This window comes from Carassius auratus, chromosome 35 (assembly GCF_003368295.1).
Source record: "Carassius auratus strain Wakin chromosome 35, ASM336829v1, whole genome shotgun sequence".
Lineage (NCBI taxonomy): Eukaryota > Metazoa > Chordata > Actinopteri > Cypriniformes > Cyprinidae > Carassius > Carassius auratus.
Genome location: NC_039277.1, coordinates 15,418,802 through 15,443,781, shown reverse-complemented (window position 1 = coordinate 15,443,781; position 24,980 = coordinate 15,418,802). Strand labels below are relative to the sequence as shown.

Genomic DNA, 24,980 nt, shown 5'->3' with positions numbered 1-24,980 from the left:
TTACATCATTGACAAGAGATGATTGTAACCACACACTTTTCAAAAAAACAAAAGCCAATTTCCAAACGTCCCAGAATCAAGATAACAGTGGGCTGGTACTGTTGCCTAACTGAGACCGAACAAATAAACATCTAATCAAGTGATCCTAGAAAGCAAGTAGAACGTTTCTTAGTTTGCTCTTGGGTGTTTTGTTTGTGGGCCAGAGGAACACATGAGGAATAACTTGTATAAAGTAAACAGACAGACAATACTGTTACTTATTATCCTATAAAGTTACATCACAAAGGCTTTTTAATGTAGTCTTTCCTTCATAAATGAGGATGGGAAAAAGAGCAAACGGACCGATCAAGTTACAGCTGCCAATGTGTGAGACTGTTTATGAGAATATATTGAATGTCTGTTCATAAAATATGGTCTCATTTTGGGACATGAGCACTCATTAAAATGTCATTTGTTATTCTAGTATGCACATTGTATCATAGTCCGACTAATTTCTTTCATGAATATTAATACATTTTTATCATTTTCAGTCTATATTTGCCACTTAGGCAATGCAGTTTTATCTGTAGTAAACTGCAAATAAGAATCAGCCTTGAATTTTTATAACCTGTCCGTTCTATACTTACCTTGTCCTCAAGTGTTAGCTGCACAATCGTTCTCGTCTCTTTATAGGCTACGTGTCAGGACATCAGCCCTATCGTAAACACACACTGACACGCATCTAAACAGGTGTCATGACACCCTGACACCGAAACCATGAGAGCTTAGAGAAATAAACACAATGAGTGACAGTGTCATCCCCGGCACCTCAACACAGCCACATCTCTCAAAACACCCAGTATGTGCAGGGAATGTAGAATTGGGAGGTGTGCTTTACTCATTGCTATCAATATACAATGGACCCTTTTGCCTGTGAAATTTAGCTAATGTGACAACACAAGCTGCAATGCAAAAAAAATTAATAGTTTTTAAGTGCCCAACAGATTCACAATGTTGAGGTTTAGAGCAAAACATGAAACAACATAATCACAGAACAACATTCATGCTAGAAAATTGCTAACGAGTTGCTAAATAAGGTTTACAACTATTGAACGGATGTGCTTGCGAAGCAGTCAGGCATTTAGCAACTTAGCAACTTATAGCAAGAATAAAAGTTAAAAGTCTCTTTTAAATAATACTAACTACAGAACCTGTTTTACTAAAAAATCTAAAATTGCTATTGTGAAAAAACCACTAGGGCATTACAGAGGGAAAGCATGGCTTGAAAATGCTGTTTCTCTTCTGATTTAGGACAACACACTGAACCAATCTATATCACACAAGCACAACAATCATGGAAGTGCCATTAGATATGCTGTGCTTACTCTTTAGCCTACAGCTTGGTAACGTAACACCTTTATGGAGCTCAGATAATTCTATTTGTTTGCTCAAATGTTTGTTTTGAGGCTGCTGGTTGTAATGACAGCACTATCACTATTAGAGCACTTGAGTAGTATATCCAGGACGTCCCTGGACCATCTGTCAGAGGTGATAATGGCCGATGGTTAATTGCACCTCATGGCCCATTAGCTGCTCATAAAGGTAGGTGTGTAGTCCATAGATAGCTTTGGCAAGGGTACAATGGCACAAACAGAATGGCAGATGTGACTCCTAACGTCTCTTATTTCCAGGCATTAATACAATTATGACCCTTTCCTGCTAAAAGCAACAAGATTACTGAGATTGAAAGACAAAGATGCTAAAAGGCTTCTGATGGATCAAGCAACACATCCTGATATTCAAGTAGCTTAGCGTGTCAAGCTAATAATAATTTCTGATTATTTACATTTTTATTAAAAAATTATTCAAATTTATCTGTTATATTTTCAGAACAGAAACACCTGTATGATAGAATTTTTAGTTTGGATTGTTTCCATATTTGTTTCAATCTTCTGAAAAACTGCTTAGCATTAATTGAAGATCTAAAGGCTTGGCAGTGTGCTTAACTGTCTTGTTTCACTGCCTTGAGAGTTTTTCCTCCTGATGTATAGCCTGACGCTGCGGTGCTTGCTCTTGGTGTTGGCGTGGTTAATCGATGAGGGGCCAGCGGAGGAGAAAAACACTTCATCTCACCGTTAATCATGTGCTTAGCTCTCTCTCAAGCTTTCAGCATGAGTGGACGGTTCGCATTTAAGTCAACAACTTCTTATGCACATCTGCCCTACCAACAACCTCAGGACTGGCCTGTGAGTTAAGATGTTTGGTTCGCCTCTCATTACTTTCCAGCATGCATGAGCTACAAATACAAATGCCAGCTTCAGATCATATTTTATGTATAACATTTTTTATTTATATTCCCACAGGAAAGGCAGTATCAGTCAGCTTATTGAAAGCCTGAATATAAGTGCAAGGCCACTGCCTCGAAATTCACATCAGGACGTACCATAAACAATCACGAACACATCAAAACTATTTGAGAACAAACTGCACACTGTTCCTCACAACAATCCTGTCATATAAACCCTGTCATTTGAGAGTGTAGCTTCAAATTATGAAGAAGCTACAGACATGCAATGCTCTGAAACTGGTGCATTTTACAGATTATCAACCACCATGCTAATGCTAAACAGCCGTTTCATATTAATAGTTACTAAACATTCATTCAAACTTGAATTTAGTCTTCCAGGACACCAAACAAAAGGTAACCGCACCTTATGATCGGAACAGCAAGCAATGAGTAATATTTCATTTCTAGCTTATTTTAACATATAGAAACTCTTCCATAAATCTGTGACACCGTACAGGCACGAGAAGGACATTTTTAACCATAAGTTATTCATTTTTCCACAGTGAAAGAGAAAATGTAACACAATCACAACCAGCCAGATCATATTTGACATTTAAAGGTGAAGTGTGTAATTTCTGCACAACTGTTTTCAAACAGGTTTCCTGAATAATTACTGCATCTGCCATTGGTCAAACAAACAGATATTCCGGTTGTGACTGGTTAGAACACTGTGCTGCGGATCATGTTCTTGAACCAAAAAAGGAATAAACAAACTCATACAAAAATAATAATTATTATAATTGTAATATAAAACCATTGTGTTTATATAATTTCATATTTGTACAGTCTAACCACATTTACAAAGCCAACATACTCTACTGGGTAACACTTTTTTTTCATAATTATTTCTCCACCCCATTGACTTTGCTGGCGTCAACAACATTTTTATTCTTCTGTGATACTTTTCGCACATCTGGAGATCAGTCGATGGACAGAAAGTGTGATAGTTCCCCACGTGAGACTCTCTGTTGTGATCAGTCTTGTTTTTGAGTCTGCTGGTATGAAACGTTTCCTCCCGCTTGCGTTTCTGTGCTAGAAAAGCCCAGGCTGACCTCAGTCTCCGAGCCTGCAGAGTTTACGAGTCAGAGGAAGCAGAAAGATGCAGAGAGATCCTCTGTGAACATAGAGGTGCAGGTGTTCTCTACTGTCAGCGTTTTTTGAAGGATCGTATGTTTTGTTGTGGGGAGACTGTCGGAGGGATGCAGGGTTCTTCGGGTCCAGACTCTCTTAAAAAGACTGAGTCCGGCTCGGAGGAGCAGGTGGAACTCCGTTCATTCAGGATGACCTGAGAGTACATGGGCTCCAGGGGAACGGAGAGGTCCAGATACTCCTGCAACGGAAACATACATTATTAAGTCATCCCTATAATGCACTTCAATGAGAACAATGAAGATTTCATCCAAATTGGCAGATGGAGCAGCATTAATAGAGTTTCTGCCCATGATGTATTTCACATCAGTCATCATGTTTACAGGTAGCTACCTATGCAGTCTGCTGGCCCTACCTGATTGGATATCATGGACAGAGTGCGATCAAGGTCTTCTACCAGCTGTTTAAAAGTTGGCCTCTGTGTGGGAACTGCATGCCAGCAGTCTTTCATCATCAGGTATCTGGGGGAAAAAAAACAATTGCATAACTGAGTCATTATGTGAAGACAACACAAAAGTATTTATTTTTGTATTAAATCTTATTGTGGACAATTCATCAGTGCATTTTATTTAACAAAAAATAATAATAATTACTTTTTTTTTACACCAAAAGTGGAAAATATAGAATCTTTTAAACTTGTATTAAAATGGTGTGATACATTATTGAGCAATGTATTTAAATAATACCAAAAAAAATTAAGTAATTATTATTATTGCAAATAAAACAAATATTTATTCAATTAAAAGAAAGTCTGTTTAATAAAAAAATGTGTCACGTTATGGAAGTAAAATGTTTTTTAAAAATTCTATTTTATTCAATTCAGAAGGATTTTAGTTGCTAATCAAAACATCTGAATTGTCCTTTTTATTCAAAAAAAAAAGAAAAAAGTAAAATAATAAAATAATTATTACAGCAAAAACAAGTACATGAATTATACAAGTTACACTCAAATATGTTTCAAATTGTGGAAGTTAAATGTTTTTGATTTGTTTGAATGCTTCAATTTAAAAGGTTTTAAAAGATTCTATTTAATTAAATTAAAAGGAACCTATTTTAGTCATTAATTCTAATGTGCCGTACATCTCCTGAGTGCAGGCTGAGGGTCTGTCCATGCGATGACCTTCTCGCAGTAGCTTGAAGAGCTCTTCCACAGGCACTCCTGGATACGGCGAGCCCCCCAGAGTGAATATCTCCCACAGAAGAACACCGAAAGACCACCTACAACATGAGATCACACAGTTAATACCAAAACAGAACCAAGAAACTGTCCTTTTATGAAGTAAGCGAGCTGATATAAAGATATACTGGCATTGAAAACAGATGAGCCATCTTACACGTCACTTTGATGAGTGTAAATCCTGTCAAATAAAGCCTCAGGTGCCATCCATTTGACAGGCAGCCGGCCCTGAAGAAGAAATAAGGATGCTCACTTGTCATATATTGACTTTTTAGATAATAAATGCAACTATGAATAACTGACGGCTTACATTTGTAGTCTTCTTGTAGTAATCTATGTGATGAACATCCCGGGCCAAACCGAAGTCTGCTATCTTCATTACATTGTCCTCTGTAACAAGTACATTGCGTGCTGCCAAGTCTCTGTGGATACACTACCAAAAAAGAAAAAGCATTTATTTCAGCGCATATTTTAAAGAAATAAATCACACAGTATGTCAACAATACCTTTTTGGATGCCAGGTACTCCATGCCACGAGCCACCTGGTAGGCACAGGAGACCAAGTCTTTAATGCACATGCTCTCCACAGGCACCTGGTCAGGATTGTAACAGTACTCCATGCCATGTGGCCGGCGGGCACGCAGATATTCCCGCAGGTTTCCTTTAGAGGCGTATTCCACGATGACATACAGAGGGCCTGAAACAGGGAGATTGGAAACCAACGTGTGTTTTGAGAAAATAAATCCATGTAGTGTGATCCAACATCTTCAGATGCCGCGTGATTGTAAGGATAATTAAATGGGCTCTTACCATCCTGGGTACAAGCTCCGAGCAGGTTGATGATGTTCTTGTGTTTTCCGATCATCTTCATCATCTCCATCTCTGAGATGAGGTCAGACAGATCCTTCTCAGTGGCATCAGCTAATAAAACATGAGAAATGATGATGAGGTCTGGTTAATAATGTCATCTGATAAATAATGCGGTTTTGAGTTTTATGACTAAAATGCCTGTTTGGTCTGCAAAAATTTCTTTTTAATGAGTATTTTTGTCTGGTTTCATAATGTAACATTGAAAACAAATAACCTTAACATAATAAATTCCTAACATGTACCTATAGAAATCACATCAAACCATTTCATGGGGTCGTTTAGTCTGTTAATTTGCGAAACCACATACATTTCAGCATTTTCACAGCAACTTTAGTTATGCGGTTGGGCTTGTCTTTGTCCAGTCCGATGGCTTCGCCCATCACCACCTGACCAAAGCAGCCCTCACCCAGAGGTTTCCCAAGTACCAGCCTGTTACAAAAATTACAGAAGATTTCAGAATCATTTCTCGGTTGACCCTGTTACAGAGTTAAGGATGTGAGAAAAGTCCAAATTCTAGATGCACAGTGTGTGTACCTCTCTCGGGGCACCTCCCAGCATGGGTCCTGGGGCAGCTCGTACTCAGACACCCCTGACAGCATGGGCGTCCCGCTGGAGGAGAGCCGTGAAGGTCGGACCAACATCACACCAGAGTTCAGAGAGGAACTGGATTCCACAGACACCTGTAGAGTGAGGAAGTAGAATGGATTTTTTAAGGGCCTTTAGAAGGATACAAGGGCCCTTCTTTGGACAGCAGTACATCGAAGCTTATCTGTTACCTGTCTGCGGAGAGGAATGCTTTTGGCCAGCTTATGGACGGCCAGCTGGCTGCTGAAGTCGCTCTTCTTGGAGGAGCTGTGGACTTTGACGATGGTGGCGATTCCTACCATGAGGAAGATGAGGAAGAATCCAACGCAGTAGATCAGCACCTCCAGGTAGGACTGACTGGGGACTGCAGAGGGAGTGGTTGGGGCTTATGGGACAAATAGAAGGCTACGCAGTCAGTAAATATTTATTTATTTATATATCTTATTTAGTGTTATTTTAAACCATTATAGTTAACATCTTTATATTTTCCGTTTTTAATTTTAGATTTTTATTTTTATGATGATTATTATTAATACTATTTAGGTATAATTTATTCTTATTTAAATTTTTGTTTTAGTTAACAACTATAACCCTGTTTCGTACGTCTAGTTTTCCAGTAAAAACATCCTCAAAACAAGATTTAAATTGACATGCAAAAAAAAAAAAAGAAAAAAAAAAATTATATATATTTTTTCCTTTTTTTAAAATATATAAATAAAATAAATTTGATATATATATATAATAATAGCCCTTTTGCTTTCCTTATCCATAAACAACATAAAAGTAAAGTAAATGTATCTTGTTTGGGAATGGTTTAAATATTTTTTATGGAACACAAGACCAAATATGGAGATAATAGTGATGCTTGCCATAACAAACAGCACTAATAAGGCTGAATCTACTTGTGCAGTGTCATGAAAACCTCTGTAACTGTGTCTACGGCATTAAACAGTGCTTTGGATTGACACACACTGGTAGATGCTGGTGACAGGCACACACACACACACACACACACACACACCTCAAGCTCTGTTTTATTTCAACCAGTGCATTTGACACTACTGGCACTGAGAAAAGAGCACAAGCACCCTTTTGTGGCCACACAATGGCTCCTTTGTGGCGTAGTATTTCATCCCACATTCTCCACCAGCGTGATGCTGCAGTCATCCCATGCACAAGTATGAAACTGAACCATCCTGGCCAAACTGTCCTGAAAGGCCAACGTGACACAAGGCTACACCTGACGGGTTGTTAATAAATTAGAGCATCGTTCATAAAGAGTTGAGTTTTTCTGCAATAGTATGCAGTGGTTGAAATAAAACAAATCCTCCAGAAGATAAGAAACTAATTATGTGATGCTTGAGCATTAATAATTATTTTTCCAGCAAGGAAACCCATATTAGTTAGTGATCAAGCTGATAATACAATGGGTTAGAGGAAGTGACATCTATAACAGCCACAAAACTCTGAAAATAAATGCCAACTTCAATACATTAGTAAAAAAAATGTTTTAATGAGCCAGTTAAAATGCAGCACCAAGTCACAGTAGTTAGATTATAGTCAGTGACTCCAGAATTATATCTAGATCCTATTTTAAGGCAATATTGTTTGCACCATTTTCAGCAGAGGTTCTCAACCAGAGGGCCGAGGCCAAATAGGAAGACTTAGTGAACTTCTAAATGGCCCTGACATGACTTAAAATTATTAAAATAAGACAAAACAAGCATTAAAATAAGCTACAAAAAAGCTAATTATAATTGTAATTCAACCCCTCAACAATATTTAAATATAAAAAAACAGGTTTACACCCGTCTTGATACATTGTTATGATTCTGCTTACTCTCAGAATGAGCATTACTCATTAAGGCCTCGTCCACACGGAGAAGCGTTTCTGTGAATACGCACGCATTTTTTATCGGATAGGCGTTTCGTCCACACGGATCAGGCATTTTCATAAGGTGAAACCGCTATTTTTTGAAAACAGGTCCCAGAGTGGATAAATTTTAAAACGCCGTCTTTGCGTTTTCGTCTGGACGGCTAATCCGTATATTTTCTGAAACTATGACGTCATCAGCCCACGTTCCCCCCCCCCTAGTCATACACCTCTACGTCACGTGACAGCAACAAAAACATGAACAAACACTGAACAATTGTCTTTTTATTAACTAACATTAACACTGATTAATAAATGTATTGTTCCATGTTCATTTGTGTACCACGCGCAAGGTTTATGAGCATAGTCCAAGTCTTCTTCTCTGTTTTTAGTGTATCTCTGTGGCAGAATTACAGCGCCACATACTGGTCTGGCATGTATACTACGTCATTATGCGGTTTCGTGTGGACGCGGATATTTCTTGAGACGGGGAAAAAAAAGATCGGATTGGGGTAAGCTCTGTCTCTGTGTGGACGGGGCTTTAATCTGAATAAAGGTGACTTGATGTGCAATAACCACTCATTAAAACAACAAAGATAGCAGGTCAGAGAGAGAAAACAAGGTTTATCGAGAAAAATAAGAAGAGGAGGTGAAACAGTGCTATAACTTGTGTCATCAGCCAGAGGTGGAAACCAATGAGGGCACTTCTGTAAGTTGATACTTATAGGGGAAGATGTCATTAAAATACAAATGTTTGGTCTACTCTGCATGCTGGTGCCATGCATGGGTGGTTTTGCACCTGTGGACGGCCCATGATACACCTCGTCTTTTGTCAATGGTGCAAAACATACACCAGCTAAAGTGAGAGCTGAGTAAATTCTTTTTGACTTTTATGTGGCTCACCTGAAACTGGCGAATGACACATACAAAATAGCCACTGTTAGGACGAGAAGGAAAGGTCTAGAGAGGACAGAAAAGAGTTGCCGGATACCTTTGACAACGGTCAACCAAGCTGAATGATGGGAGATCCCAATTGAATTGCCCGCCAAGCAAGTATACTCCCCAGCATCCTCAAAGGACACATTCCTCAACTGGAGCACCTCCATCTCCTTGTCGGTGGTGTTTAGGCCTGCCGTCTGAAAGAGAACGAGAAAAGCAGACCCGAGGCCCATGACGTGAGGGGAAGGGAGGAGTAAGCAGGAAAACGTTGAGTTTGGGAGATTTCGGGGAGTCGTTGCGTCTATCCGGTTGGATTAAAAACCAGTTAGATGCTCGGGAAACCACCTGAAAACTTTCTATCACCTTAAGAGGGATCAAATATTGCTGCCCAGCACCATCACCTTCGATCTACCTCCACCCACATCAGGCAAGCAACATGGAGACTCTCTCCAGCAAGACCCAATTCATAGCGAGGGAGTTATCGCCATTGGTTGGGTCGACCGGGAGTTTCCATGGCATAACGGGATAGGAAAACCCAAAGCATGAGAGAAACCCAAGGCTTAAACCTCTGAGGAGATCACTTTAGATTATTCTGTGGTCAAGTTACCTTGTATGTCATGTCTAAGGACAGTTAACCAGGCTGACTGATTGGCTTCTCCTATATAATTGGACACTTTGCATATATACTCGCCGCCCTCTTCTTCTGTGATATTGTAGAGCGTCAGCACCTGGGTGTCCGAGCTATTGACCCCCGAGTGCTGGAGATGACAAGAGACCAAATTCATCACTTCCAATCCCTACCCAGGACATCCTAATATGTGTGGACCACTTATATGAAACTGCTCCATGCAAGTCAGACTTAAGTAAACTGACTGCATTTCAATGTAAACCTTTACCTTTAGGATGCGTACGTAGGGGAGTCCATCAGGTCCCAGTTTGCTTCCGTTCACATGTATGTGTTTGAGCCACTGAATGTGAGGCTGGGGATCGCTGAAGACCTTGCAAACAAACTCTACGTCACTGCCGACCACAGCTGTTCGATTTGCAGGGAGACCAGCGTACAGGATAGGCCTGTGAGGCGATCGCTCTGAAATATACACAAGACAGGGTTTGTTAGATTTGTATTTAAGCACAGTATTTATTCCTGGAATGCTACCGGTTGATATTGAGAGATGACTGACCCACTACGTCCAGCTGATAGGTGTGATTAATGCTTCCATATTCGTTCTCCACCAGGCACGTGTAGTTGCCCTTGTCTGAGGGCACCACGGACTCCATGATTATTGTCCACATGTGTTCCCGCAGCTGGGAATGGAAGTGTATTCACACAATATTTACTCAAAATACACACACACACAAATGAAAACCAGATATACATACTCCATTCACAAATCGGTTATTTGATATATACTATATATATATTTTGCCTTAGAAATGGCTTAAAGGTGCTGTAGGAAACTTTTGTAAAAATATATTTTTTACATATTTATTAAACCTGTCGTTATGTCCTGACAGTAGAATATGAGACAGATAATCTGTGAAAAAAATCAAGCTCCTCTGGCTCCTCCCAGTGTCCTATTGCCATTTGCAGAAACTCCATCGCTCCCGGTAAAAAACAACCAATCAGAGCTGCGATCCGTAACTTTGTTTGTGTTCAAAATGTAGAAAAATGTATATAATAAGCGAGTACACCATGAATCCATTTTCCAAACCGTGTTTTTGGCTTGTCCTGAATCACTAGGGTACACCTATAATAAGTGTTTATATTCGGACTATTTTAGATTGCTTCGGGGGTACCGCGGCGGAGTAACCCAGTACCTTTGTGATTCTTCATAGACATAAACAGAGAGAAGTAGCTCCGGCTACAATGTTCTTCCACAAGATGCAAGCAGTTCTGTTTATTAACCGCTAGAGCGTCAAAAGTTACCGACTGCAGCTTTAAATGATTCATTTCAAATAAAAGATACCATTGAGAAGTCTAAATAAATATAATAATATTCAATAATTTTCATTTATATTGACCAATATGACAATAATTAAATTACTACTACTATAAAATGATTACATTAAAAAAACACGTGGGTAAAAGTTTGAATCAATTAATGGATTCACATTCAAAAACACTTAAAAACATCAGTTTTAATGCTGTTATTCTAGCACATTGTGGTACTTCTTGTCTTGATATGTGCACATTGTCTCTCTATGTTGAGTCATTTTTACATTTTCTGGGTTCTTGAAGGAAACGGTTATACTTCTATACTCTGTATACTTCTATATGGCTGATGTGACAATCCCTTGAATCCATTTTTTAAATCTGCATCAAATCATCACAAATATTTTTCCAAGCCCTAATCACTATTGCAAGCTTTTTGTACTAGAGCTCCATTGTTTCCAACACGTTTACATCAGGGTGTGTGCATTCAGGTGTCGGGTTCAGGGTGTATAGATTCAGGCTGTGATTTTGGCCTATTGTAAGCTGAGGTATCAGCTTTCATTCTCTCGGGTCAGGTGCAAAGTAAATGAGGGCTTTATGTCCCACATAACAGTGATATCAGTCAGGTACTGAAGTCTGCTTATATGCAAACGTACCTTGTATCCCCCGATGCGCTGGTCTCTTTTGAACTCTTTTCCATTCTTAAGCCAGCGTAGTTTCGGCATCGGATTTCCCTCGGCCTGACATCGGAATTTCACCGTTTTGCTGGCTGGTACGGCATGAAGCTTTTTTTCCATCTTTTCAGGTTGGGCCCAATGAGGTGCCATTGCTAAAGAGGAAATATGGTATTAATAACAAAGAACAATTTATAATTTGATTTCCTTCCTGAAAATGAGAGTGCATTCTTACGTAAGAGCTCCTGGCTACTTGACGGCTTGTTCTCTTCTGACGATGACTCATCGTCGTCCTCATCCTCGGAAGACGCTGTTGCGTGACCTGTGACAAAGTCGACAGGATGTGTGTCAGAGAATAAATTCACACAGCCACCCAAAAAGGGCAGAATATAGCTATGCAGATGTGGTTATTTATTTGTCTGTTTGTCAACCTTGATCCACCAAATCTGATAATGTCTTGATTTATATCCCTTAAAGTGTTTTTCATGGAGCAGAGAATAGCAGCAGGATGAGATAGGAGAGGCTTACAACACTTTTATTTGTTTTGTATTATTTATGTATTCACAATATTCTGGTGATTTTGTATTCCTGTCTGATCTGGATATTGAACCAGGATGAAGTAATGCATCCGCCCTTCACAGAGCGTCGGACAGTGAGAACTCATGAGTCACTGCAGGCTCCGCTCCAGAGCTGTACCCACGCTCCCATCACACAAACACACACACACACACACACACACACACACAGACACACACACTCTGGGGAGCTGTCTGAAAAATTCACCACTCAACGCCTGACACATTCCACAGCTGAACAGAGAGAAACAGCCTCACAATGTTCCAGTTGCTCATCAATAACAACAATACAATCCCCAAAACAACTTAAACTAGTTTTTAACTATTTCAGAAGACAATAAGTGGTGTTTGCCTGTGCAAAACTTGCCTGCATGATGCCAGGAGGGTTGCAACCTGTTTGCTTAGATCACGTCTAGGTCATATTTTAACCATATTTTAACAGAATTTATAATTAAAAGAAAATAATGATTACAATTCAGATAAAGAAAATGAAGAAAAAATTATATGTAAGAAAATATTTTCATGAATATTTATTCATTTAATTTATCATTACAATTAAGCAATTTTTTTGCATTAAACATTAATGGTTTAAATATTGATTTTAGATATTAAATTTGTAACATATTTATACATCAAAATACTATTTGTTATACTGCATTTAATGATTTAAAAATTAAATAATAATAATTTAAATATAGTGCAGCAAAATTGTTATAAATTATGAATATATTTATTTCCTTTTTTTTTTCCTTTGGTTTTTGAGGTGTAATGTGTTCCAGTCATGTTTATCATTAGATTCGAATACTTTGAATCTAAAACATAAGATTGCTAGCAAGAAATGTGATACTTCCTTTACAAAAGAGGAGAAGATATTCTGAAGAAAAAATGAAACAGTTTAAAGATTAACCTCCTGTGGCCCATTACACTTATTAGGCCTGAGTTTCAGTACATTCCACACAAAAGCCCAAAAAAAACCTGACGCCAGAACATACAGCCGTCCCATTCAAAGAGACCCCCCACCAACCTAAAGTCACCTTAATTGTCAAACAAACTAATCCGTCTCTTTTGTCCTCCGCAGCGTTTCCTGACAATGTGAGCGGATCCATCGGAGACAGAAGGGGGAAAGAGAGAGTGTTTGGAGAGACGGAGAAGAGCCTGTAACAGCAGGTTCCTCGGCTAGTTGTCATGGAGATCTCACTTAAGCCTAGTGGAGGTATTTCCTGGATCACAGGCCTCTTAATCCCGACAGGGAAACGGGACGAGAGGGGGTTGGGATCAACTTTTGCTTCAGCCCAGTTTAACAAAAAAAAAGCATGGTGTGCAGGAAAGGTTGAGGCTGAAGGAGATGCTGGTCTTGTAAATATGAAATGAGAACTGATGTCTCATCTTATATCCTTTCATTACTTTGTTTCCAATCATTACGTTCACATACTAGAGCAGAAACATCACGTGCAGCCCTAAACCTCACATTTACGAGAAAAACAACTGCAGTTAATAGGGCTGACAACTCCCAGCATGCCCTTTGATTCTTTTATACTAAAATTAAACCCTGGCTGTGAATACTGTTGCAATAAATTCAGATAAGTTATTTTTAGAGGAGTCTGCCATTTATTAATTCTTCATAGGCAAGTGGTTTTGCTTTAAGTGGCAAATTTTCTTTACAAAAATGTCCACAAAAAACATCAATCTGACCCTGCCTTTTATAGGCACAACAACAGGCACGTGCACAGGTAGGGCTCAACATGTGCAGAGCACATGCCCTTTTTGCCCTTACACTCCGAAGTGCCCTTTTTTTGGTGGTGTTTTTTTTTTTATTTTTTATTAAACAATGCTATTGGTCACCCTTTACGTCTGTCTGTCTGTTTTACAAATATTTAGCAAATGAAAGTTCTTAAAACGAGCTTGTGTAAATCTTATTCGATCCTCAAGCTGTCAGTAAGCTGATAACTCCGCCCCCTCTATATTCATTGAATCAACTGAAGTTCCACAGCAGCCGCACAGTAGACACCAGCTGAGCTGAACAAAGTTTTGCGAAGGGTAAATAAATATCTTGTTGTTTGAATAAGTACTACTAAACACAATGGGTCTCATTCATGAAACACGAGCAGAACTAATTTTTGTGTAAATCGTGTGTAAAGTGGTTCTGTCGTAAAATTACGGATTCATTAAAATGTTCGTATTTTCCAAATGTTAGTTGGTACGAAAGAAATCTAGAATGAGCGTGCACGCGCGTCCCATTTACGACTGATTGGAATTCATTAACACACACACACATTTCACTATCACATCTGACGTTTACGAAGTATTTGTGAATCAGGAGAAGGGTTTTCGGGAAGGTCTCTTTACGCGCAAATCACTCCCATATTTACTCATATATTTACGAATGTTTCATGAATGAGACCCTATGTCTATAAAGGCTCATATTTTATTTATTTGATGTCTGACTGACTCACTGACTGAGACATGTGGGACGTCACCTGAGAGAGAGGGCTAGCATTTGCCATCTAGTCATAGCCAATACATAGCCAACACTTAAATAGCCTGTGCATATAGTTGCATTTCATCTTTTATAAAATGCTATTTTGGCCAAATGCATTTTACCACAGGAAAAACTGAGCGCTCCGTATATATTGCTAAAAAAACTAGTTTGTAACATTAGATGAAAATGTAATGTGATGCCGGTGTAGCAGTCGATTCTGTTCCCCAATGTCTGTTTCCCCTCGGGTTGCCAGGTCCGTGTAATAAACCCAACCAAATAGTTAATCAAACATTTTCCCAAAGTAGCCTAAATTCCGCGGATTTGGCAACATTCCCGCATGAAAATACACCAAACACACCTGGATGTAAGGAAAGCAAAAAGGGACAAATTTCTTGCTACACTGCAGCATAGTACAATTATTCACACTCCCGTTTATGTTCTTTTTTTATTATTATACATCTTGCAGTTGTTCCGTTATTTTTGTCTTATGTTTTTACATTTCAAGTTGAAAAACCTCTCGTCTTAAATTTATTTTCAAGTTTAAGATTTAGGACGGTATTTTGAAGTATTTGACTTGCCGTACATCCAGTCACGCTTCTGGTGCACGCTAGTTCTGATCGTACGTACAGTAACTCGGCAACAACGCCAGAATTGTAGTATGTTTGCGTAAAGGGGAACAGACATTCCGAGGGGAACAGAATCGACTGCTACACCGGCAGTGGCAGGCGCCGTCGCCGTTTTAATGACGAAAAAAAAATAAAAAAACATTCACATTTGCACACATTCGCTGGTCAAAAACGATATATTGATAAGTAATACAACAACACAATTGTTTTTACCATCGGAAAATCGTGCGCCCCCGCGCTGTTTCGTTCTGGAACTTACACAAAGCGACGAGTGATCCTCGTCACCTAGATAACATATATTTCTAAGAAATTTATTCTTTGATTTATGATTGCTGATACACTTAATTTATTAACATTTAGGCTATTCATGTTATGGTATACTCTCCGCTCGTCCTCACATGTATAAAATGTTGTAAAACATGGTTTTACTACAGTAATGTAGTAGTAACTAAAAAAAAAAAAAATTACAGAAGATCACTGTGAAATCTTTATATTTTATCATGCAGAATGTAATTCATGATTCATTCCTAGGCTTCATTTATTTGATCCAAAATACAGCAAAATCAGTAAAATTGTGTAATATTTTTACAATTTTAAATAACTGTTTTCTATTTGAATATATTTTAAAATGTAATTTATTTTTGTGATCAAAGCTGAATTTTCAGCATCATTACTTACATTACAGTGTCACGTGATCCTTCAGAAATGCTTTTCACTGCAACTGTACTTTTCACACTATTTTTATGTATTTTTTCATTGCTGGCTTATTTTAGGGAAAGTGTAGTGAATAAGAGACATTCAAGAGACCAACATCCCTGGTCCACCACAGTATCAAATTTTTGCCAGATACATGGCTCACAGAAGGTTGCTGTTGTAATAAGGTTTAAAGAAGCCCTTAAAACCCTGTTTATCTATATTATCTAATATTATTATTATGGTTGTTATTAATCGTGAATAAATCTAAAGCTTTTGAGACTATTATTTTGTGTTATTGAATTTGTCATGAAGATGTGACCATTTCTTCCTTTTATGCAGGGTTACTAAATAATCTTGATATAAAAAAGGGAGGGGGGTGCCCTTTTTCAGTTTCAGCACATGCCCCTCAAAAGGTCTGTGCACGGCCCTGCACAACAATATGCAACAAAGAGTTTGGTTTCTGAATTGCACTAGAAATTCAATTGTTTTGGCGACCGAACTGGTATTTAATGTAGTCTGGGTAGGCCTTTTTAACTTTTTAATAACAACGTCAAAGAGTCTGTCCTTGTTAGCATGTGCCTAATTTAGCTAGCTTCTACCAAGTAATAAACTATTTGAAGCAAATGTAGCAATTGATTTGAACAAAAGTTTGGGGTCGTTAAGATTTATTTTCATATGAAAATGCTAATGCGTACCAAGGCTCCATCTATAAAATCAAAATACAGCAAAACAGTAAAATATTATTACAATTTAAAATAAGTATTTAATTATTTAATATATTTTAACATTTAGTTTACTCCTGTGATGCAGTGCTGAATTTTCAGCATCATTTCTCCAGTCTTCAGTCACGTGATCCTTCAGAAATCATTCTGATATTTGATGCTCAAGAAACATCTGTTATAGTTAGTGTTAAAACTGTTGTGCTGGTTAACATTTTGGAGGAAACTATGATATACTGTATATTTTTCCAGGATTCTTTGATGAATAGAAAGCGTAATGGCGATCCAAGGCTTGTTCTTTACCATTTCCATTAAGGGGTGGCACAAAGGATTTGACGCCTTTAGTTTTTCTTTGTCTTGTTACAATACAAAATAAATTCAAAAATAAAGTCTACACTTATTCCAGTTTCAAAAATGAGAAATTTTCACGGTCAAAAGACTGTCTAGTTCCAACCCTTCCTTCCTTCCGTATACTTTTTACGCATACGTAATATGTAACTAGTCAAAGTCACGTGATACAAATACAACTAATAAAAAAAAATACAATTTTTTTGAAAACATAACCATTCTTAACATAAGGAAAAAACACTACAAAATTATTAATGTTGTTATGGCTCTAACAGAAAGTTCAGAAGAAGAGCATTAATTTGAAATGGAAATATTTTGTCAAATTACAAATGTCTTTACTCTCACTTTTATATCAATATAATGCATCCTTGCTGAAAAAAAATATTAATTTCTTTAAAAAAATAAAAAATAAAAATAATTTAATTAATTAATTAAACTGACCCCTAAATTTGAACAGTAATGCATAGTTGAAATTTATTATTTATATACATGATTTGTTTTTTCCTCTATTGTGCACAATCCTGTCAGAACAGAACATCATCCCTATTTTTGGCTTTCAAACAGTTCAAACTCAGAATATCATACAAAGCTATTGCACAAGCTTCACCAAAAATGAGCTATTTCACATAAAACAGCACTGAGAATAAAAATACAGTTAAATTTACCCCTCAACATGCACAAATTCCATATCTCTGGTAAAATTTTAAGCAGTTCACAAGAAGGGGAAAAGTGTACCACCTAAACAGCTGAAATGGGCAAACTGTAAAATTGGAAGCACATTTTGTTTACTGAAGAAAATCTGTGGAAAAATACTTGCTTATAACTGCTAGAAAATAATCAAACTAAATAAAAACTTTCCATAAAACTGAAAAAAATCTTGATATGCTCATTCTTCCCAGTCTGACAGACCCAAAAACACAAGCATGATTTCATCAGCGAGCAGTACCAACACACATCTGTGTGCTCAGATTCAGAATGCTCTGGACTGGCTTCTTGGTAAAGCGAAGAGAATGTGTTTTCTCAGAGGGAGGCGGAGGCCCGACCCATTAGTCTTGGTCAGTCAGTCCAAGCTGAAGTGGACAACATCTGTCATCACCTCATTATTCATCCGCGACTTCTTTAAAAGCCTAAATGTCATTGCATTTCCGATCATTATGACCCTTTTAATGAACTAAACCTTCAATAAAACAAGCCTCAAATCCTTATAGCTGACCGTCTCTCCGCATCTTCCAGGATTGGTGCTAAGCTCTGCACTTGGCTGGGAATCAGTAAAGGAAGTCATAGCCTGGATGGTTTGCTGCTGGGATTTCCTGCCTGGCTAGTAATAGTCCTGGGCAACGAGTCACAACTACTAGTTAATTCAGGCAAGAGGGCAAACCGTTAGATCAATGCTTACAAACAATGGACCAAGAGTTTATGCAGCAACAGGATATGGACGATGGTGGTTTTCACATGCAGAGGAGCTCTGTCTCAAGCAGCTGTGAATGGACACTATGTCCACTTGTATGCAAACATGCATCATCAATAAGGCTGTAAACAACTAAGACTAGTGTAAGCGTGTTGGTGTCAGGCTGTCACAACAACAATTCTGCCCCTGCCCCTTTACAATAAAGGGAAATTCAAATTATCAAACTACTTGATTCAACTCAAAACAATGAACTATGGCTTGTAATGATCGATATTAAAATTGAATAATATTTTGTCTAAATTAATATAAAAAAATAAAACTTGAAATGAGCATGATCAGCGCAGAAAGTTAAGAATTAACTGAACTCTTCTTCATTACAGTTTGCACATATTTTTTTCGTCGCGAACATTGATCTGCCTTCAAACTAAATTTTCTGGGTCCAACATGCAGTGTGAAAGGGGCTCTATATACTGATATCCATCCAGTGTTGGGGGGGGGGGGGGTAATAAATAAAGCTGATATAACCATATGGTTCCAATATATCAAAACCAATGAGTAAGAGAGAAGCGGCTGAGGAGCATTACAGATTTAATGAAGCCATTCTCTGACTGCAGTAGATGTCTGTATTGTATTTGGTGATCTTTTAGTGCATTGAGAAGTCTTTGCAATGCTATGCATTCCACCGTGATCCATCTGAACCTCTAAGGTTTCAAGAAAGAGCGAAAGACCCCAAAGCACTTTGGATGCATAAAGAAAAAGCATCTGGAGTCCAACAGCACATCAGATCCTAATGAGTTCCAGCTCCGCTAGTTAACGCCACATCAAAAACAGAGCCATGACCAGAACTCTGCTGCTGCATGAGCTGGAGCCAAGTGTGAACCGAACATCAAATGAACGTATTCGAACCTAAATCAGGCAAGTGAAAGATGTGCTGCTTGCTTTCTTCCAATTGTTTCCATTTGTGCCACCTCAGATTAGGAATAGCCTGGAAATGGACATGGGAACAGGAAAAACTTACCTTGTTCGGTTACTGCGGGACGTGAGTGGGCCAAGGGGAGCTGAGCTAGAATAACCCACAGGAGAAGCAAATGCCATGACTTCATCATCCTGAGAGATGGGCAGCTGGGCGAGGAGGGTGGGCCGAGTCAGCTCATTCACTCAGCTGTGGGCAGCACTGGCCCATCACCAATGCAAGCATAGAGCTACCTGCCAAAGAGAGAATGCGTACAGGAATTAGTCTTACACGCTATGCATTGATACAAAGGAGGAAAAATTTACTTTTCATTGGAATGTTCTGGCTTTGGGAAATTTATCTCCCCATTTTTCTTTTTCAATTGGCATCTATGCTTCCCTGAAGTACCTTTAAAATCATTGGAGCCTTTCCATTCCATAAAATATTCTTTATAGTGGAAAAGAGTTCTTTACATGCTAAAAAATCTAAATGACCATGGCAACAGGATTGCACGATAAAACTACATGTCCCATAATTCTCTGTGGCAACACAAAAATGATAAACTACATACATAAAGCGTCAAATGAACATCTAATATGCAGTCTTTACTTTTAATTTTGTGAACGAGTCAATTTTATTTTGATCAAAATCACTTGAAGATGCATCACATCACAATAGGAACAAGTTAAGGACTTCAAGCAACACACCATTTAAAAGTTTTAAATCAGCATATCAGAATGATTTCTGAAGGATCACGTGACACTGAAGACTGGAGGAATGATGCTGAAAAGTCGGCTTTGCATCACAGGAATAAATTATATTTCAAATATATTCAAATAGTAAACAGTTATTTTAAATTGTAATAATATTTCACAATATAACTGTTTTTACTGGATTTTTTATCAAAGAAATGCAACCTTGATAAGCATAAAAGACTTCGTATCTATTACAAAAATCTTACAAGCCCCACACTTTTGACTGGTATTATAAGTTTCCACTTATAACCATATCAAAGAGCCACAAAATATGAGCCCAACTACACTCACGCTCGGCTTACAAAGACCAGACCCCTCTCATTTACTGAAATAATACCATCACCTGGCAATAAAGCCCATCTGGTACCCACTAATTCAACTTCTAAGGCTCCTTCGTTGCTTTTAAATATTAATTAAGTTTGATTAGCATTGACAACCGTTTATGCATCAATTCACCACCCAATTAAACAACCACTGATAAATAATAATACAAAATCTCCTAATTTCAAAGCAACAATCGTCCTATTACCAAAAATTCCAAGTTAACTAAGAAAAAGCTGTAACTCCTCGACTACATACCTCACAAATCAAAAACTAGTTCAAACATGGTTTTCCCACAAGTATGAAGAAAACAGAGGCCCCAAACCTCTCGACCCCTCACCCGACAGCAGCTGCCCCCCTGAGTAGGTGTAGAGAGGCCCTCCTGGTGGTGTGAAACACATCTGTTAATGCTATGACCCCCTAAGACCCGCCACTTGACACTTGTCTTTCGTCGGGACCCCAGTCACGCCCCCATCCCTGTCAAACATTACCAAACAAAAGCCAGTAATCTGGTGGTTGTTTTTGTACCCCCTCCTCCAATAATAGTGCTGCAAACCATTTGCTCTCGCACCTTCAACATTACTCACAATTTCCAATCTGAAACAACAACACATTTTGGTGCCACATGTTTTGCTCTCATTACTAATGAGGGGAATTAAAGTATTAGTGAATGTAAACAAAGTTGTTTTTAACTTATTAGCACCTTCATTGTAAGGCTAGGTTTCACACAGGTTTGTTTAAAAAACTCAACCATGATCTGTTTTCATCTAGAGGAGTTGAAATACAGCAACATCCAATTCTGTTAATTATGAACACCTCATAAGAATAATAAACGAGGGGTGTCCGTCCATTACTGAGAGCTGTCGGATGGTTTTATTCCAGAGTAATTCAGCTAAAGGCAAGTACATGAAGAGACGGTCGTTCTGCGGTGGGTGGCGACCCTGACTGAAAAATCTTAAATGCTGATGTGCAGCGGGTTTATGATAAGGCCATAAGCGCAGTTCATTTACCTCCCAGGCGCTGTCCATAACCGCGTCAAAGCAGTAAAATTTAAGAATCTCTTAAACTGATGAGAATGTGGAGCTATTCGTGGCACTTTTTCACACATGAAACTGCGGCACACTGGAGAAATTCAAAGAACTGTTATTGGATGAGCTATAAAAGTGTTTTTCAACAACAGTCACGAAACCATGTAAAAAAAATTAATAAAATAAAAAACGTGTGAAGTTCTAGAAGAATAATAGCTAACATGTTGCACAGTCTTACCACCAGTCTGATGGATTAAAAAAAATTATTAAAAAAAGAGAGATTGGTAGTGCTCATGATCACTAAAGGGAAAACAGGAAACAAACCATTTCTAATGTTAAACACCATATATATATATATATATATATATATATATATATATATATATATATATATATATATATATATATATATATATATATATATATATATATATATATATATATATATATTAGCCATACAACATCGAAATAAATAAATTAAAAATATTAAGTAAATACTTTGAAAAATTTTCACTTTAGAAATTGCTAGTGAAATTCACAAATAACAAAAAAGGCAAGTAATTAAACCTGAAATTCCGAAGACTAAAACAGTATTTTCTTGTAAAACATACTTAAATAATAATGTTTTATTTACCTTTAACTTTGAAAAATAATTTAAATTATTTTCATCTCTAATGAAACTTAATCTCTTTAAATATATATATATATATATATATATATATATATATATATATATATATATATATATATATATATATATATATATATATATATATATCAAATATTGTATAAAAAATAATGTGTGCATTTTACAGATTAGCAAATATGAAAATGGATAACTAACTTACTAAATAATTATATATATATATATATATATATATGTGTGTGCATGTATATATTTCTTTTCATATCTGGCCCTAAATAACCTTTCAGTAGATTGTATTATTCTCATTTGCAAGCTGCTTTGGACAAAAGCATCTTCCAAATGTGGATAAATGCAAACAAATAAAATTCTACTCAACTATTGCCACGAAACAGCCTTGAAACCGGTAGTCCTTTCAGAGTTCTCTACAGTAATGCAAGAGGAGCATTTGAAAAGCCCATTGTGTTAATTAAAGTTTGGGGTTTACTGTGTTCCCTAACCCCCCTGAGAGTCCAGCCCTTAATCACTATGCTGCTGCATCCATGCATGACATTCCTCGACTTGGTGTTTGTTTTGGAAGATAGTCATCAATCCATCCCAGGACCTCACTGTTCACTACAAGGTTCTTTGGGAACCCAAAATTGTTCTTCTGTGGTATTGCTACAGGGGCAGTCATGGCCTTATGGTTAGAGAGTCGGACTTGTAACTTGGAGGTTGCGGGTTCAAGTCTCACGTCTGACAGGAATTGTCGGTGGGGGGATTGAATAACCATGCACTCTCTTCCACCCTTAATACCATGACTGAGTGTGTGCACTTGGATGGGTTCAATTCAAAGCACAAATTCTGAGTATGGGTCGCCACACTTGAAAGAAGAAGAAGAAAAAAAATCATTTGGAACCTCAAGAGTTACAAACCATAAATATTATTCATGGAATATCTAAAACTCTGGACGAAACCAGTGGCATGAATAACCACCAGGTGCATGGACAGAGCTGGTCTTTCAGTGCATCCAATATTACACATTCAATTTGGATGGGCTCCAGTTGACATATTATGAGATTTGGCTGTAACTCAGCACAAAGTGCCACAATAAGTCAAGATGTGCTCTTCTGGGAGGGAAGTTGTGGTTTGAAAAATATCATTTTATTTATGAGTCATCTCTGAAATTAATGCTTCTGGAATTAAGTAGTCATCCTCAGAGATGATCCTCGTGATCAGAAAGTGACCCTAAAGGTAAATTAGCACAACATCTCGAGCATGGAGCACAATTACTGTTTCAGTGGTTCTTGACCAAGATGTTTAGAATTACTCTACTAGTGCATCTTTTCCCCTAAATTCTACAACAGAGGTCAGACCAGGGAACATCAGCTCAGTTAAATCACACACACACACACACACATTTGTTTCTGTGAAAAGTGAGGACATCCCATAGGCATAATGGTTTTTATACTGTACAAACTGAGCGTTTTGAAAAATTGGGACATGGGTTATGTCCTCATAAGTCACCCTCTCCTTATAATACCTGTGTCATGTCATTATACAGAGTTGTGTCCTGATATGTCACAAATACATGCCCACACACACACACAAACTGATTTATCATTACCACAGAAACAGATCCTAGAAATGTTTATTTCCTCAAGGAACACAATGCATCCATAAGAAACACTGGACATATCACCTAGGGTTTAACAGCTCAAAATAGGCCACTTTTCATGTACATTGATATGCAAATTGAGGAAATACAATGTAGCATTCTTATTCTACTCCTGCTGTGAGCACCTATTCAAGGTTGGTCTCTTCATGAATGTGCAAATACAATGGAAATGGGAATGATTTGCTTTAAAAAACACAACTATACATACAGGCTATATGTGTAAGGTTATATAAATCTAGCCTATAGTACACTATTTATCTTTATACCTCAACCACACTTCTGTATTGACCTCTCTACATGAAATGTGCAAAACAAGTTTATTTAAAAAAATACAGAATTTGTTTTAAACACTCACCTCTGGATGTTATTGTGAGCACTGCGTTGTTTTGCACTTCTTGTGGGAGTTATTTAGGTTTGTAAAACGTTACTCCAAAACAAGCGTTCTCCGGAGAAAATGTCCCACGCTGAAGTTGCTCAAAACAAGCCTCTCAGCCAGATTTCTCTCGTGCAGCGCGCGTTTTTGCAAAAATAGCGAGAAAAAAGGAGTCACGTTTAAACTAGCCGAACCACACAAAAGCTTTTTGTCCAGGTGCGTAGAGGGACCGTTAGAAAACTTCCACGTATTTGCTGTTTGCTAAGTTTTTAGGAAGAAACTCGCGCGGGTGTCTCGCGGCGAACGGAGATTTACGAGTCACACCGAAGCTGCCGCGAATGCGCGTGTTCGTCGTGCACTTTCTCTGGCGCTCACAGCAGCGGTTCTTCCACTCGAAATGAATATGAAGGAGGTTTTTTCATCGTTCCTCCCACTTCCAGGATTTGAGGATTCAAGAATTCCACTGCACCCCTCTTCACCCCCCCCTTCACCCTTCACCGCCTGTCTATCTATCTATTATAGATAGATAGATAGATAGATAGATAGATAGATAGATAGATAGATAGATAGATAGAAAGATAGACAGACAGACAGACAGACAGACAGACAGTGAGATAGATAGATAGATAGATAGACAGACAGACAGTGAGATAGATAGATAGATAGATAGATAGATAGATAGATAGATAGATAGATAGATAGATAGATAGATAGATAGATAGATAGATAGATAGACAGACAGACAGACAGATAGATAGGTGAACTTCCTCCTTCACTGTTACAAATTTAATCAATAAGAGACCTATACATGAACAAATTCATAAAAACAATAAAGAACTCCACAGCCATGACTGAAGAGGAGTGAAAGACATGA

At 37.9% G+C, this 24,980-nt stretch overlaps 1 protein-coding gene across 4 annotated transcripts; it reads right to left on the bottom strand.

Annotated features, from left to right (window-relative positions):
- Positions 1 to 2,302: 2,302 nt before the first annotated feature.
- On the bottom strand, positions 2,303 to 24,521 carry LOC113054578 (fibroblast growth factor receptor 1-A-like). Of its 4 annotated transcripts, none has more exons than XM_026220219.1 (17): positions 24,089 to 24,521; positions 19,396 to 19,583; positions 11,762 to 11,848; positions 11,509 to 11,681; positions 10,101 to 10,224; positions 9,816 to 10,006; positions 8,972 to 9,116; positions 6,299 to 6,471; positions 6,057 to 6,202; positions 5,830 to 5,951; positions 5,463 to 5,573; positions 5,159 to 5,349; positions 4,963 to 5,085; positions 4,810 to 4,880; positions 4,556 to 4,693; positions 3,831 to 3,936; positions 2,303 to 3,656 (listed from the first exon to the last, which is right to left on the bottom strand). In XM_026220219.1, the coding sequence occupies exons 2-17, from the start codon at positions 19,481 to 19,483 to the stop codon at positions 3,474 to 3,476; spliced, it is 2,172 nt and encodes a 723-aa protein (XP_026076004.1). In that variant the 5' UTR covers positions 19,484 to 19,583; positions 24,089 to 24,521; the 3' UTR covers positions 2,303 to 3,473. The 4 variants fall into 4 exon arrangements, with proteins under 4 accessions (XP_026076004.1, XP_026076001.1, XP_026076002.1 ...); XM_026220216.1 differs by having other exon boundaries at positions 6,299 to 6,492; positions 24,089 to 24,520; XM_026220217.1 differs by having other exon boundaries at positions 6,299 to 6,492; positions 19,396 to 19,579; positions 24,089 to 24,520.
- Positions 24,522 to 24,980: the final 459 nt, after the last annotated feature.